Source organism: Pyxicephalus adspersus, chromosome 9, assembly GCF_032062135.1.
Source record: "Pyxicephalus adspersus chromosome 9, UCB_Pads_2.0, whole genome shotgun sequence".
Lineage (NCBI taxonomy): Eukaryota > Metazoa > Chordata > Amphibia > Anura > Pyxicephalidae > Pyxicephalus > Pyxicephalus adspersus.
Window position 1 is genome coordinate 6789454 of NC_092866.1, and position 15842 is coordinate 6805295.

Below are 15842 nucleotides of genomic sequence, written 5' to 3' on the forward strand. Positions count from 1 at the left end.
GAAACATCGACACAGTCTCTTCTCCTTTGGTCATTAGAATGCAACTTTAATGTAAGTTTATCGCAAGTTGTATGGTCAGAGTTTGCAGCTGAGGGTGATAAAACATATGTGACCCAATGAATAGCTATGAATAACCAAGAAGTGTGCATGGACCAGAATTTATACGGTTGTGACAAGTCTGAGCCGGAATCTCAGTCCAGGAGGTGGCCAGGGCCCTGCATGATGTCTAAATGCAGATGATACCATTCTTTTGAAGAAAAAAAGTAGATGAAAGCATTTTCAGGGGAGCACTGTGATCTCTATGAGAGGTAATACATACCTGCAGGTGTTACAATGACTTACTATTAAATATTATTATCACATAGTATTTATATAGTGCTGACATATTAGGCAGTGATGTACAAAGTCCAAAGTCATGTCAGTAGCTGTCCTTCAACGGGGCTCCCTACCATAGTCATATGTCTTTAATACAGTCTAAGGTAATTTTAGGGGGAAGCCAGTTAACCTAACTGCATGTTTTTGGGATGTGGGAGGAAAGCGGAGTAATGGAAGAATCCCAAGCAGATACGAGGAGAATCTGCAAATTCCATGCCAGTGGCCAAGATTCGGACCTGGGACCCAGCACTGCAAAGGCCAGAGTGCTAACCACTGAGCCCCGGTGCTGCCCATATACAGATATATCTGGTGCTTGGTCCACTTTAAGGGTGATTGAGTTCATTCTTCACATTGAAGGCAATTTGCCGTTCTTTTCTGACTCCAGTACTTAGACTAAACCCTTTGTATCATTTTTCTTTTTTGCCACTATTTATAATTCGCTTCTTTAATTTTCCACCCATCATAAGAAGAAAATAACATGTCGTCAATGTGCACCCTCCATCATCTTGGCGCATGGTCACTGATCCTCGCTCCTATCGTCCCTTCTCTGCTGTGTCATTCTGTATAAATTCACATTTCCGGCCCAGCTTCCTTAAGTCACTTAATCCTCAGCAAGAAAAAAAAGAAGGGAGCCATTAACTCCAGCGGCTCCGTCCATCGTTAGCAGCGATTAGGCTCCCGCCAGGCCGGCCGGGTGCGCCAAGGGTTAATGGCTCTGTCAAAACAAGCCTTCAGAGCGGCTTGATAGGGACGAGGACTGATCAAACTGTCACCAACTCAGTTTTCATTAGGCTGTTCCTCTCTGTTAGACTAGCCAAGCAGAAGAGCTCAAACACATGCACAAATTAAATCGACATCCAAATTCAGCCAATATACAAAGCAATTTAAATGATATTCATTAGAGCGATGACAAGCCCTGATGAGCCTTTCAGGATCTGAGTCCTTCAGCTTTTCGCCGATTCAGTCTGATGGTCACTGAGGCAGAACCGCCGAGACTGTACCTCCAGGATTAAAGGAGAACTCTAGTGATGGGAAAAAATATGTGTGTATCCAAATTTAGGGAAGAAGCGAGTTCCACATTGGGGGAACCGTAGAGTGTGACACCTAAAAAAGTGCCCCAATCGTAAGGAATTACAATTAAGGTAACATAGACTAATTTTAACTTTTTTACCTAATAAAAGCCTGGCCTTTTTTATTGCAGTGGGAGAGATGTTCAGACCAGGCAGGAACTTGGAAAGCTTAGGCCATTGTACCCCTTCTTCCAATTTTGTTAGTCCAGGTAACAAGAAGAAGAACCGGTGATGGATCAGGTACATCATAGGGATTGTTATGTCCTAGTTCAGAGCAGGTCAGCTTTGGCTTGACATGAAGGGGCCACAGGACTCATTTTGTTAAATCTTCACAATGTGCCTAAAAGTTCCGTCCCTAAACCTCCTCTCATTACCTCTTTCTTTTTCTCCTTATTCCTTCCTTCCCTCTTTCCTTTCTTGTCTTTTTCTCTCTCCATTCTTCCTTCTTTTCTACATTTCTTTTCTTACCTCCTCCTTCCTTGTCTTCATTCCTTCTTTTTTCTTTCATTTTAATTTTCCATCCCATTCATTCTTTATTCATGTTTCTCCCTTTTTTTATTTTTGTCAATGTTCTTCTTATTTCCGTTTCATCTTCCCTTCTTACTTTTTTTTCCTACCTTGCCGTGAATAGAGATTCCCTTTTTCCTCCTTTCTTTTCTTTCCTTCTTGTTTTGCTTCCTTGTTTTGTTACAACATCCCTTCCTTGTTTGGTCTCATTCTTCCTCCTTTCTTCCCCATTTTCTTTCTTTCTCTACCTCTTCCTTACTTACTACTCTTTCCTCATTTTCTTCATTCTTTCCACCTTTTCTTCCTGCCGATTTCTATCGTCTTCTTTCATTTATCCTTTCTGATCTTTCTTACACCCTCCATTTTTCTATCTTTCTTCCTTTTTTTCTTTACTATTTTTCTTATTTCCCTCTCCCTTACTTTTTACCCTTCCCTCCACTTTTTCTTCCCCCTTTTTTCTCTCCTTTATTTCATCCGTCCTACTCTTATACCTTGATACCTTCCTTCCTTTTATCTTTCCCTAATTTCCTCAGCTTTTTTTCCTCTCCTATCTTTCTTACAACCAGCCTTCTTCTTTTTGTTCCTCCTTTCTGTCCTATTTTTCTTTCCTTCTCTCCTTCCTTTCTTCCCTTTCTTTTTTCCTTTCTTCTTTTCTTCCCATCTACTTCAATATCTTCCTTACTTTTATATTTCCCCAATTTACTTCTTACTTTTTTTTTACTTCTTTTTTTCTTCCTACTCTTACAACATCCCTTCTCTTTTTTTCCCTCCCTTCATGCCCTCCTTTCCTATTTTCTTTTCCTTTGCCCACCCCCTTCTTCATTTTCTCTCTTAATTTCTTCCCTCCTCACTTGTTTTCCTTCATGCATTGATTTCTTCCTTCCTATCTACCGTTTCTCCTTCCTTTTTCTCTTGCCTTGTCCTCCCTTCCTTCATTTCTTTCTTAAATTCATTCATTCTTTCCATATGTTCTTCTTTTACTTTAATTTCTTCCCACTCTTTCTTCTTTCTTGGTTTTTCTCCCTTAGTTTTTTGCTCTTCTTCCTCCTTCCTTCTTGTCTTCCCTAATCCTTTGATTTCTTCCTTTCTATGTACTGTTTCTCCTTTCCTTCTCTTTGCTTTCCTTCCTTCTTTTCTACCTTCCTTTTCTTTCATTATTATATTTTTCCCTTCTTTTATTCTTCTCCCTTCTTTTCTTTTATTCTTCTCTCTTCCCTTCCTCCCACTCGTCCTATTCTTCTTCCTCCCCTTCCTTCTCTCCTTCTCTATTCCCTTCCTACCCCTCTTCCATTCTTCTCTCTTATCTTCCTTCCTGTCTTCTATTCTTCTCATGTCCAGTCCTTCCCTTCTTCTCCCTTCCTCTATTCTTCTCTCTTCCTTTCTTCTTTTCTTCTTTTCTTCTCTCTCCCTTCCTCTATTCTTCTCTCCTGCCTTCTTCTATTCTTCTCTCTCTCTTCCTCTATTCTTCTCTCCTCTCTTCCTCTATTCTCCTCTCTTCCTTTCTTCTATTCTCCTCTCTTCCTTTCTTCTAGTCTTCTCTCCTCCCTTTTTCTATTCTTCTCTCTCTCTTCCTTTATTCTTCTCTCCTCCCTTCCTCTATTCTTCTCTCTTCCTTTCTTCTATTCTCCTCTCTTCCTTTCTTCTAGTCTTCTCTCCTCCCTTTTTCTATTCTTCTCTCTCTCTTCCTTTATTCTTCTCTCCTCCCTTCCTCTATTCTTCTCTCTTCCTCTATTATTCTCTCTTCCTTTCCTCTATTCTTCTCTCTTCTCTTCTTCTATTCTTTTCTCTTCCCTTTCTTGCTTGCTTCCTTCCTATCTCCCTTTCTCCCTCCTTCCTTCCTCTTCAGCTTATATATAAATGGCCACTCTTGCCTTTACATTTTATGGACGTGAAAATTAAACAGAATTTCATTTTCAGGACATTTTCTCTCTCTCCTGGCGGGAAAGGTCACTAATTTACTGTTATGGTGGTTATAAATGTGTCCCCGGTTTCCTGCCCCATAAAACAGATCTGCCTTATTACTAGTAAGTGAAATTAGGCATTTTACTGGGTTAATTTTATTGGCTGGGAAAAAAAGCTGCTTTTTATCTGAATCTCCCCTGTTTATGCCCCCGGCCGCTATCTATTCTCATGTTTCTATGTGGAATTCCAGAAAATGCTCAGACCTGAACTCTGCTCACCTGGGTAACTTTTCCTGTGATTTTTTTTTTTTGTGTGACACAATTATCACTATGTGGATCATACAAAAACATAAAACCTGGAGAGATGGGTGGAACAAGCTTAAAGGAAAGGATTTTATATTGTTATTCCATACAGCAGCCAGTGATATTCTTTGAATCCACAATTTGAATGTTTCTTACTTTTAATATTCAACCTGAGATTGGTTTTGTGCATATTGACTGCATCAGTTACTATTCTTATTTATGTCAATGGTTTTCTGCTTTTTCTTGCATAAAGCTTAAAGTCACATTACTTATATCCCATGCAACAGTAACATTACAGTGGAAGACACATTAGGATTGTTGCATAAAGGAACATTCATTTTCCTATTAGAACACAGAAACTGCTTAAGTAGTGATAATGGAGGGGTTGGTGGGGTATAAAATAAATCGGTAATCAGTAAAAGGCGTCATGCATTGTATCCTCTCATATTAGTAAGGGATGTAACTGACTCTAGAATTATGCCAGGACATACAGAAGTAACATTGGGCTTGATTTATTAACACTCCCCAAGACTGCGGAAGATAAACTATCATGAGAACCTGGTTGATCCAGCAAGCCCAAATGGATCTGCTCTTTGCCAAATGAGTTTTTAATAAAATGTATTACAGGTTTGCTGGATCACTCCCATGATAGTTTCTAGTCTTGGAGAGCTTTAATAAATCAAGCCCAATGTGTGGAAGTAGACCTAAAAATATTTCTGCACTTCAAAAACATCCTCTAATGAAAAATAGTCATACATTGTTGAAACAAGATTGGAAAGAGTGATCCGGAACAAAAGAGCCCAAAGGCATGGATAAAAGGCCTAAATGACCTAATGGGCAGGAAGTTAGGCAAAAAGAGTTGGGATTAACAAAATGGTGTAAAGGGGATAGTACTTACGTGATTGGATGGAAAGGGCTGGCTAGGTTCTTCTACAATTGGGCTAGGTTCTTCTACAACAGGCAGGCAAGATTAGATTGCATTGGGCCAACTTCTCACACTTTTACTAGATGTATTAGTTTATTAGATATTTGGGTGAATTGGTTAGCTTGGATGTTAATCAGTTGAGTTAGTAGGGTCATTGAGGATGATGTGTACAGTTTGTGGAGAATCCCATGCAAGAACGTATTATTTTAAAAGGTTCTGTTGGCAGTGACCTTGGTGTGTTTACGCCATAGGTTATCTGTGGACAAACCGGTGGACATATGTCCCCTGGAGAGCAGAATAATAATCCAGGCACAATGGTGCTCCCTCTTCTCTACCTTAGCAGCCTATGTCCACATGGCATATATGTAATCCACAAGAATGGGAAGCCAAGACATGGTCCTACAATAAACTTTATAATGTTACCAGTACACTGGAATGAAGAGCTGATGTGGGACGTGCTCTGAACAAGAAAACCCTTTGTGGACCCTTTTGCAAATGCTTAAATATTTTATTGGTTTTTAATCTGCTCACGTCATAGTAATTGTGCATTAAAGTACACTTGGCTCTGTGCTGGTAGGCTGGCTCCTGAAATCAAAAGCAGGCTTTCTTGGGTCTATTGCAGAGTTACATAAAGATCTTTGTTTTTAAAGTCGTTTCTTGGCACTGCCGCTTTGGTCACCCCTCACAAACCTTCCTATTAGACAGTGGGGCCACCTAATAAAAGCATGGACCAATAGGAGGGTGTAGGAGGTAGAATCTAGCTGTTAGACAGTATCATTATTAACATTTTAGAGTACCCTAAGACTCAGCACCCTTGTGAAAGTCTTCAAAGTTACATAAAGTTGCCTGTTTTTTATTTCTGATGGCAGTTTCAGTGGGGAACCATGTTCCAATGACCAGCTTCTAAACTCTTTTTTTCTGGATTTCCTATACTTTAAAGAAATTAAACCCACATTATAAAAACATTTATAGCATACAGTAACGAAATATCTGGAAGCTGATATCCTATGTTCAGGCCTATGTCCAGTTACCTCTGATCTAGACGTCTTGGTGCTGGTATTACTGTAGGGTTGGGCACTAACACGGGTCATTGGATCCCATTTGAGGAGTAGCGGAGAGGCAAGGAAAGGAATATGGCTTCAGGTAGATATTAGAATATACCAATAAATATAATGTAAATATGAAAGCATCCTGAAATATTATTTTAAATGCAGTTTGTGCAAGTACCTAAATCTCTCTTGACTTAAGACTTCAGTAACCCTCTGAACCACAGCACAAAGAATTAAAGAAGGAAGAACAGTGCTAAGATCCAGTCATATGAGCTAAATGCATATATGTATTAATGTAGGGCAGTAGTTCCCAACCTTTTGCACGTTGCAGACCACTAAATGCACTGACTCCGAACTGCACATGCGAGGGGAGCAATGTGTCACTAAAAGGGGAAGAAACTTCCCCCAGGGTGACGTCATGATGCCAGAATCCGCTCACTCACCCATTGCAGGTCCACTTCCACTTGTGTCCACTTCTCTAAACCTGCAATGTCTCCGGGAGACGTGGTCCGCAGCTCTTGCCGGTGCACCCCCCCAAAGTCGAGTCCTTCCCGTGACCCCGCTGGAGAGTGCACCGGCCACAGCCCACCTGTCAGACGGCAGACCAGGGGTTGGTGAGCCTGGGTGTAGTTATTATGATGGCAGGAGATATTCTACTGCTCCTTCACTATCCAATGGCAGGATGGAGACAGGGGGGTGAGCAGGCTGCATTGCTTAAGGCATTAAAGAAAGGTCAGGATGTGGACCTGGGTACTTAACATTTTGCCCAACATTTTCCAGCTATAATAAAGTAGTGGTAGTGGTGGAGTTTGGGTTACAGGAGGGGAAGGGAGCTTAAGTAGGGAATTTCTCTGCCATAAAACTTCTTTACCACTTCAAGCTTTGCAGTTACTAATGCTCTTAAGGTGGAATGTGAAACTTCCATTAGGCTTGGGCTTCTTGCAGACATGCAGTCTGAAACTGTGTGGTTCGCCATTCCCAGGGACACAGCAATCTGCTGAAATGCATCCAGGAGTGGAAAACTGCACCACATGTCATTGCATTTGCCTATTCGTTTTGGGTTGTGGTGGTTCCCCCTCCATAGGAGGAAAACCAGCACATGGCCTTTAGCAAAGTGTTGCATCCAGGAGCCATGCCGTGACACCACTACAACCATAACCACATGCAAACACGTGTGCAAAATACCTCCCAACTTTGTTCCTGTTAAATTTAAGTTTGTTGAGTTAGGGGCATGGTTAAGTGCTCGGTAAACTGCTGTGGTGGGGCCTTTGTCATTAATGCAGAATTTATGTGGTTCTGGAACTTCTACATATCCCAACTATGAATTCCCAGAGGTATTAACAGTGCTATCAGGTCATTAGGTTTGCCGGTAACCAATAGGAAAACAGATCTGTTTTTGGTGAAGACGCCCTGTAACTACAAATGACTCAGAGACTGCAGCCTACCTTTCCCTTACTCTATATTTGTTCTAATTGATAAAACAGAGATGTCCTCGCAGGCGTTTTTCTACGTTATCCTCTGTAATTCTGTGTCCGCAAGCTCCGGCATATCGATTCCTCTTCCTCAACGAAGCTGTTCAAGCTTCATTTAAGATTTTCATCTTGCTTGTAGCCCAGAGCACATCACAGAGTCATAAATTAGTTAAATTGCACATTTATCAAAAATGTTATTTTGAGGTACTGCTCAAAATTGAAAGTCTGCAGGGGGGGGGGGGGGGGATATTGTAGGGTTACTCCAAGGTCATCTCTACCAGAAAAAACTTTTCAACTTTTTTTTTTAAGAATTTTCACACATCCTTTTTTAAATTTTCATTCTTTAAAATTTGTTGCTGTCTATGCAGAAGGATTTATTCCTCTTTCATTAGGTAAATTGACAATAAATGTATATAAAAAAAACTAATATTAGTTTGGATAGAGAAGGGTAGGGTTAAAACCTAAACTTTTTTGCCAGATTATTGTTGGGAATTGGAAATTTTTGAGGCTATTCTCCTTTTACACGGTTGCCACTGGAAAAAGGAACCCTGTTGAAAGTTATTTTTCTTCATTCCTCTTCTTGGTACAATTCCATATTTTACATTTACCCTTTAATTTCCATCCTAATAAGATTGCTCAACAGGACAAATAGTGAACTGAAAATGGAACTGAAAGAGGTCCTTACACCTCCCAACTCCTGAAATTAAATACGTTTTAAACATCTACATTTGCCCCCATATAACTATCTTTTGGGTGGTCAAAAGAAAGCCACAAGAGGTGGCAGGACAAGTTTAACGTACAATGGCCCTTATATCACCATTCTTTTGGTTCATTATTCTGACTGATGAGAAGAAAGCCACAGGAGGTGGTAGGGCCAGCTTGACCTTTATGGGAAAAGTCAAGACTTAGAAATAACTAAACTATATTAACTATAGCCAACCCTACTGTTGGTTCTTCTGAACCACCTGGTAAACTCATCATCAGATTCCAGCTACCTTGGCCCCTTTGAACCTCCATGGCCTCCCTTTTAATCACTTACTGAGATTGAAATGGCAAAGAAAATGTAAACATAACTTTCACAAACACAATCAAGGCAGCTTGGTGTGATAAAGTGGCTTTGGATACACTTTAACCCCAAACAAGACCCCAACTATTGACCTGGTGGCTTTATGTCTTGTGAGGGTTTTGTAAAATATTATCCAAGAATTTGTAACAAATTCTCTTTCAGAAGAGAAAACCTGGAACCTTCCCCAGCCTGAACCCCCATTGACCTGCTGAAAGTAAGGAACTAGAAGATAAGACTCATTGGGCCTTATTCAATAAAGCTCTCCAAGACTGAAGAAGATAGACCAGAACCTGTGTAATCCAGCAAACATGGAACTGCTATTTGCCAAATGTTTTCAATCGTGGACCAGATCTATTCTAGGTTTGCTGAATCATTTAGGTTCTCCCATGATATTCTTTATTGCAGTCTTTGGAGAGCTTTAATAAACCAAACCCGAAGCTCTAAAAAAGGCAACCGGACCCCTATGGAGGTAGCCTCAGAGCTGAATTTAGTTTGGGAGATAACTGGCAGGCAGGTTCAGTAGCTGGTGAAATGAGGGGGTGTACTCAGAAGTTTCAGGTTGTTTGAATTTTAACTTTTTTTTATTTTAAACTGCATTCTACATACTGTTAGGTAAAAGTGCTTCCATGCTTACTGAGGTGCAATTGTCAAAAACCACATTGAAGTCCCCTAATGGCATGAACAGGAAAGGTTTTGTTTTTATAAATACCTCATGTATTATTGTTCCATAACCTGTTTTTCTTTTTGCTGTTGTTTTTCTTTCAGTAGATCTGTAGTTTGACAGCTTCTCTTAAAAGATCAAGTTCTCCAGGATAAGTGGCAATTACAGGAATGGGACAAACCACAGAACACTTCTCATGTTCAATTTTTTATGTTTTTTTTTTAGAAGATTGAAACCTTTTTCCAAAATGTTTTTTTAAATCAATTCAACGGCTTTGTAATTGTTGGAATTGGAATTGTTGATTAAATTAAAAAACTACGAGTCCATATAAGCCCCTATACCCCGACAGCGCAGTTATGAAATTTTAGCAGAGCAAATGGAGTTATCATAATGTTACAGGACGTGGAGAAATAGAAATAAAACTATGCTACAGATATGTGTGTATATTGCATTGTGTGTATATCTCAGCATAACATGAACTGATAAACTATTACTAGCAGTCTGCAACATATGTCAGTGAAAAAATATGGATTAGTAAAAATATTTCTAAAGCTGTCCAGCACATAAACAAAATAATATTATGTTTGAACTTTTGTTGTAAGAATTTTTTATAATGTATTTGATATTATAATTGTTATTATTGTTATATCTTTGAAATTGTATTGTGCTCTGGACTTTTTAAAACTTGGACAAAATGTTCACTAATTTTCCTCAAATCTCTAGTGTTTGTTCAATTTCATTTATTAAAAAATAAATAAATATATATATTTATCACACAGAGGTGGGGGAGTTAATTATATATATATATTATATATAATATTTTATATATATATATATATATATATATATATATACACACATATTACATTCTATGTAACAGAATTATTTGTCCCCCCTTCGTCGTGAATTCTATATATATAACACAGGGGGAACTTCATGAAGAAAAAGGAGACCAAATAGTTATGTCTCCTTTTCCAAAGTCCATGCAGTAGTTTTACTGTGCATATGCCACCCCTGCATCTTGAATTCTATTTATGTATCACATGCAGAACTTTTATTAAGCAAAAGGAGACAAAATAGTTTCATCTCCTTTTGAAAAGTCTGAGCAACATTTTTTTTGTGTATTTGCCATCCTGGTATCATGAATTCTGAGCAACCAACTGCAAGAAATGTATTTGATTTCTTTATATTTAATTTTTTTTATTTTAAACAGATGCATAGTGAAGAAGTGATCACGATTTATTCTGCTGCAATCCTTTCTTTAGAGATGATGGGGTAGGAAAGTAACCTTATTGTAAATCTGTAGCTACCCATACACACATCGACACCCACACACATTTTTGTTAGTTTCCCTGGATATGTATATATTTTTCATTTTGTTTCAGATTTGCATATATTTCAATTCCCATTATTTACGAATGATTTTTTTTTCAGGTATACCCGTAAAGAACTTGTTGTTCTATAATGTTTCAGACATAATTGTGAGGATGACACCAGATTATATAGCAAATGAAAAAAAAATCAACTCTCATGTTACTGTTGGAATATAAAATGTTATATGAAGAATCATATAATAGTATTTCAATGTCAACAAAAAAAAGGACGCAGAGTACATTACCGTCTCTGTGCTGTTTACATGCCAATATTTTATACACAGTTTTCCCTGTATGGTGTCAGCTGTCAGTTATTTCTGCAAATTAACTGCCAAAAATGAAGTGGAATAGAATCACTTAGTGTGCCGGTAACCAGGGGTTACCTTTCATATAAGATAAAGCGGAAGAATGGGATGTTGGGAGGATAATTAGACAAAAAAATCAACTTAGAAAATGAAATAATAATAAAAAAAAGTATGCAAAAAAAAAAAAAAGGGGTGATACTACCGAATGCCTATTTTTAACCAAAGTTTTACTTTTAAGTATAAACAGTTTTTATTTATTTTTTTTTCATTTTAAAGCATTAGCAATTCTCAGGAAATACAGTACACTTTTATTTATTCAAATTTGTTTTAACCCTTTGAGCACTGAGAATGGTTAAAGTAATCATCGTTCCATAATAATAAATACATTTTCTTGAAAAAAAAAATTTGTGCAAAAAAAAAAAAAAGAAAAAAAATTGAAACAGTGCCAATTACATATCCATGTGGCTTGTGACTTCAGTTATTGGAAACAAATGAAAATGACATCGCTAATAAATATGCATAATTTAAACATGAACTTTTAACAATATAGATGTATAGTCTAACAATTATAATTTTTTTTTGTTTTAGAATAATAGTTTTTTTTTTATATTTTATAAAGATTTTTTTTGTTGCATCCTTTGAATAATTTACAATGCCTGGGTGTAGAAAAGAAAAAAAAACGAACAAATAAAAAGTTGCAAAAACAAACAAAAACATTATTTTCTGTCATTCAAGAGGTTCATTAAAAAAGTTTTTTTCTTTTTTTGTTTTTACACTATACATAGGCACAGTTTATGTAAAATGTGTATACTGCATCAGATACTGAAAAAAAACACCAGTTAAAAATGCCAAGGGTGGGTAGGGCAGTTGCCTTCAACATCAATCACAATCTCCAAAATGCAAGTTTTGTACATTATATACACAGTTTTATTTTCTTGCTTGGTCACGGGATGGCAAGCCAAAGGGTCCCAGTGGATTTCAGTATCAAAGAAGCCTGCAGTTCTAGAACCGTGTTTCAAAGCAGGTCACTAGTAGAAAAGAAATAAATAGAAAAAAAAATATTCCCCAACTAACATAAAATAGTGCTCCAAAGTACTCAGAGGGCTAAAGGTTCATTTGCTGAAAAATACTAGCACACAGGTCAAATGAAAAATAGTGTACCAGATTTTTAAGATAGAAATGCTTAAATAAACTGTCCTTAAATTCATGCAGCCGGTGCACAGCTAATCCAATTTGCGCAAGTTTCCAAACTCTTTCTAGGGCCACTATAACCTTCATATGGAACCTGTAACAAGAGCTGATTATGCACCTCTAGGAAACGCTATACAGTTTTACAAAACAAGTCCGCACCCTTTCCCCCCAGAGTGACTCTCCAGAGATAAAATTAGGAACGTGTGCCAAGTTTTAGAGCTTTAAGGCTTTTTCCTGACAGTTTTCCTTAAAGCAAATTACAGTCTATTTTGTAATAATTAAAAAAAAACACAAAAAGAAAGCCAATGCTACTGCTTCTCAAACTCTGACACATACAGAAGATGATCTTCCGGGGACTTCCCATGTGTTTTACTCAAGTGAAGTTTCACAGCGTGCTTGCTTGCAAATGTCCGGTTGCAAAGCTTGCACTGGTAGGAGGACCCGGTCTCTTCTTCGGGAGAGGAGGACACTAGCTTTTCGGAGGGGGACTTAGTTTGTGCTATTTGATTGTGTATCTGTTCATTGGACAGTTTTGACAAGTCCCTTATTCTAAAACCTAAATGAGATTCAAGATGACTGATGTAGGTGGAGGGAGTCCTGATTTGCGAGGCACAGTCATTACAAAAAAACACCGGGTGCCCCGTATCTAAGTTCTTGAGGAACTTTGTCCCACCTGTCCTTCGTAGCTGGTATTTTACATTGGCTAGCCAGTGGCTGATGGTGGTCATGGAGAGTCCCGTAAACCGGGAAATGTGCATTCTTTCTTGGGGGCTCAAGTCGGACATGATGTACTTCCCCTCCGAGGTCTGTCGCAAACTGGCGGCAAACTGGGCTTGCAAGATGAGCAAGTGTTGCGGATTCCAGTTGGACTGTCGCCCTTTCCTCTTCTGAGCTGGGGTGTTTTCCTCTGGTTCTTCTATTGTGGTACCGTCAATGTCAGATTTCTCAGATATGCTGGTAGGTGTAGAAGATTTTGATGTGTGGCTTTCTGTCAGGTTCTTCAGCATATCAGAGATATCTGACAAGGCATTCTCGCGCAGCGGTGAGTTTGACATGAATGACACGACTGCAGATGTCTTTGCTGTTGTCACTGTAGATGAAGAAGATGCGGTAGACGACGACGTGGATGACAAAAGCGCTGAAGCCAGAGAGCAGTTTTTGTCACTCTTCCCTTTCGTCAAATCTATTGGCTGGTCATTGTTGACATGATAAAAATAACGGTCTGTTAGGTGGTCTGTTTTTTTGGCTTGGATAGGTGGTGTGGCTACGGCAGCCTTTTCTGCCAAGCTGTTACTCATTTTAAACAACATGCTCATTGGGTCCAGAGCCGGTAGGGATGGCTTAGCTGCCTTTCCAAGATGAATGTTCATAACGGACTGCAGTGCACTTAATGGATTGACAAAAGGTTGCTCGGGAGGATGGTCTGTGATTATAGCTGTACTGCTACTTAAGCTGCCAATAATGGACTTGACATGGTCTTTGCCGTTTACTTCTGGCTCCAGCGCAGGGCTCTCCTTGCAGTTGTCTTTTGATGGAGCTGGACTGTTTTGCTGGCTCTTAAATACAACGTCATTTAGAACATCAGCCTTAAGAGGTTCACTGACCTCGCTTCCACTGGGTGACGGGGTCGCTCGCTTGATCGGGGAAAACCTCTCCTCTGGTTCCTTCATTTTCTCCTCCACTTTGGCCACCTTCTCAGTCACTTTCTTGACTAGCTCCTCCATGGCGTGGAAATTTGTTTTTGGCACGGGTGAGGTCTGGCGGCTCGGTGGAGACACTAAGGGCTGATTTTTGGTAGGTGACAAGACGTCACTATTTCCATACATGGGTTTCAGTGGAGTACTTTTTCCTGAGGAACCTAATGATAATTTCATCATGTTGGGAAGTTGGTAAGCAGCGTGGATGCTTGGATAACCCCCCCAGCTTGGTGTGCCATTCTGAGCTTTGTTTATAGCCGAAGTCACTGTGTTTTCTAAAGATTTAAGAATGTCCAACCCCCCTTTGGGGCTCTCTTCCAAATCGTTTTCTGTTAGGTAATGGTATTTAGAAGTGACGTCAAATTTTTCCTCATCCTCACTTGGCTTTTCCTTGTCCTTGATTTTATCATCTGTGATAACTTTGTCTTTGTCAACCTCTTTTTTTATCTCCACAGTTAATTTCGGTGACAGAGATGCGCCGTTATTAGCAGGAGGTGTAAATGTGGTGGCGGCTAGTGGCACAGATTGGACCTTCTCATCCATGATAGAGTTTGGGGTCGTTGGGGATTCTATGACGGGTTTTCCTTTCTTAAGGGCAGAATTTGTTACTTTTATAAAATGTCCCGTTACCATCATGTGACCAGTAAGTTCTTGCAAGGTGTCATGTGAGCTACCACATTCCATGCACTTTAGGATCTGAGATTTCCTAGCTTCAAAATGCCATGCATAGCTGGCTCCGTTCTGGTGTCCATACCGGTTATTTGGTGTTATATAGGGATTTGAATTCTTTTGCAAAGTATCGTTGGAATCTGAAATTGTTGCTTTTGGCGTTCCCGCTGTTGAGTCAGGGGAACTTGGAAGTTCGAGTTCCAGAGACAGTTTTTTTCTAGAAGCTGGGACAATTTTAGCTGCTACGGGAGTAACAGGTTCTTTAAGAGGCACTTTTTGGTAATGTTTTGTTTTAATCATATGAACGCTGAGGTCCTGAAGGGATTCAAAAGAATGCCCGCAGTACATACACTTCAACACTTTTTGGGCGTCTTCTTTCCCTTCCATTTCAAGTAATGACCGTTTACGAGGCTTTGACCATCGTTTGGGGTTATTGTTATCAGTTTCGTGGTTGTCGTCTCTATAGTGTCCCGTTTCATTCATGTGAACTGTTAACTCAACCAAGGTATCGTAGGCAGCGCTACAGTCTTTGCAACGGAACTTACTGGCTCCCGTAAAAATTGAACCATAGAGTTTACTGCTTTGCCGGTACAACTGGACGGTGCTAAAGAGGCTCGGCTCGGGGAGTGCTCTGCTTTGGGACACTTGTTGTAGAGTTTTTGCCATGGCCGTCTGATGCCAGTCAAAGCTTCCACTTCCACAACTGCTGCTGCTACTGCTGCTGCTGCTGCTACTGGCATTGTTTTTTTCTGATGTCGACTGATGAAGATTTAAACTGAGGTTTGACCAGTAAGAATTGGAAAGGAAATTATTGTACACAGCTTTCATCTGCTCCAAACTGTCCGACACACTGGAGTCCTCTATAGGGGCCAAAGCCTCCTTGCTTTCCTCCTCATTTTTGATGGAGCTGCTTTCAAAGTCCGCCATGCGGTCACTGGTCTCACTAACGTGAGACTCGCTGTCCATCTCATGGCTGGAAAACTCACCAGCCGGGGAGTGCTGGTAACCCGGAGAAGTCTTTACAAAATCCTTTTCCGGACAGGCGTACTTGGCCGATGGTTCTCCATCCACAACGGAGTCCTCAACCTCGCCATCTTCATCAACAAGTGCGGCCGCCTTCAGCTCATCAGGCACGTACGCTACAAAGAAACCACAAAAAAAAAAATTAGAGACTGCAATGACCTCAATAAAAGTTAAATAAAATTCATAACAAGTCAGATATAAGAAAATAGAAGGAAATTTACATTTATTAATAAATAGTTAAAGTACGGCTTTTTT

The 15842-nt window shown here is 39.5% G+C and overlaps 1 protein-coding gene across 1 annotated transcript in view; it reads right to left on the reverse strand.

The window, feature by feature from the left end:
* Nucleotides 1-10703: 10703 nt before the first annotated feature.
* TSHZ3 (teashirt zinc finger homeobox 3) overlaps nt 10704-15842 on the reverse strand; it is a 71350-nt gene continuing 66211 nt past the window's right edge. The window contains exon 3 of the mRNA XM_072422435.1: nt 10704-15703. Within this exon, the coding sequence (XP_072278536.1) occupies nt 12507-15703 (3197 nt within the window). The 3' untranslated portion in view covers nt 10704-12506. The remainder of the gene's footprint in view (nt 15704-15842) is intronic.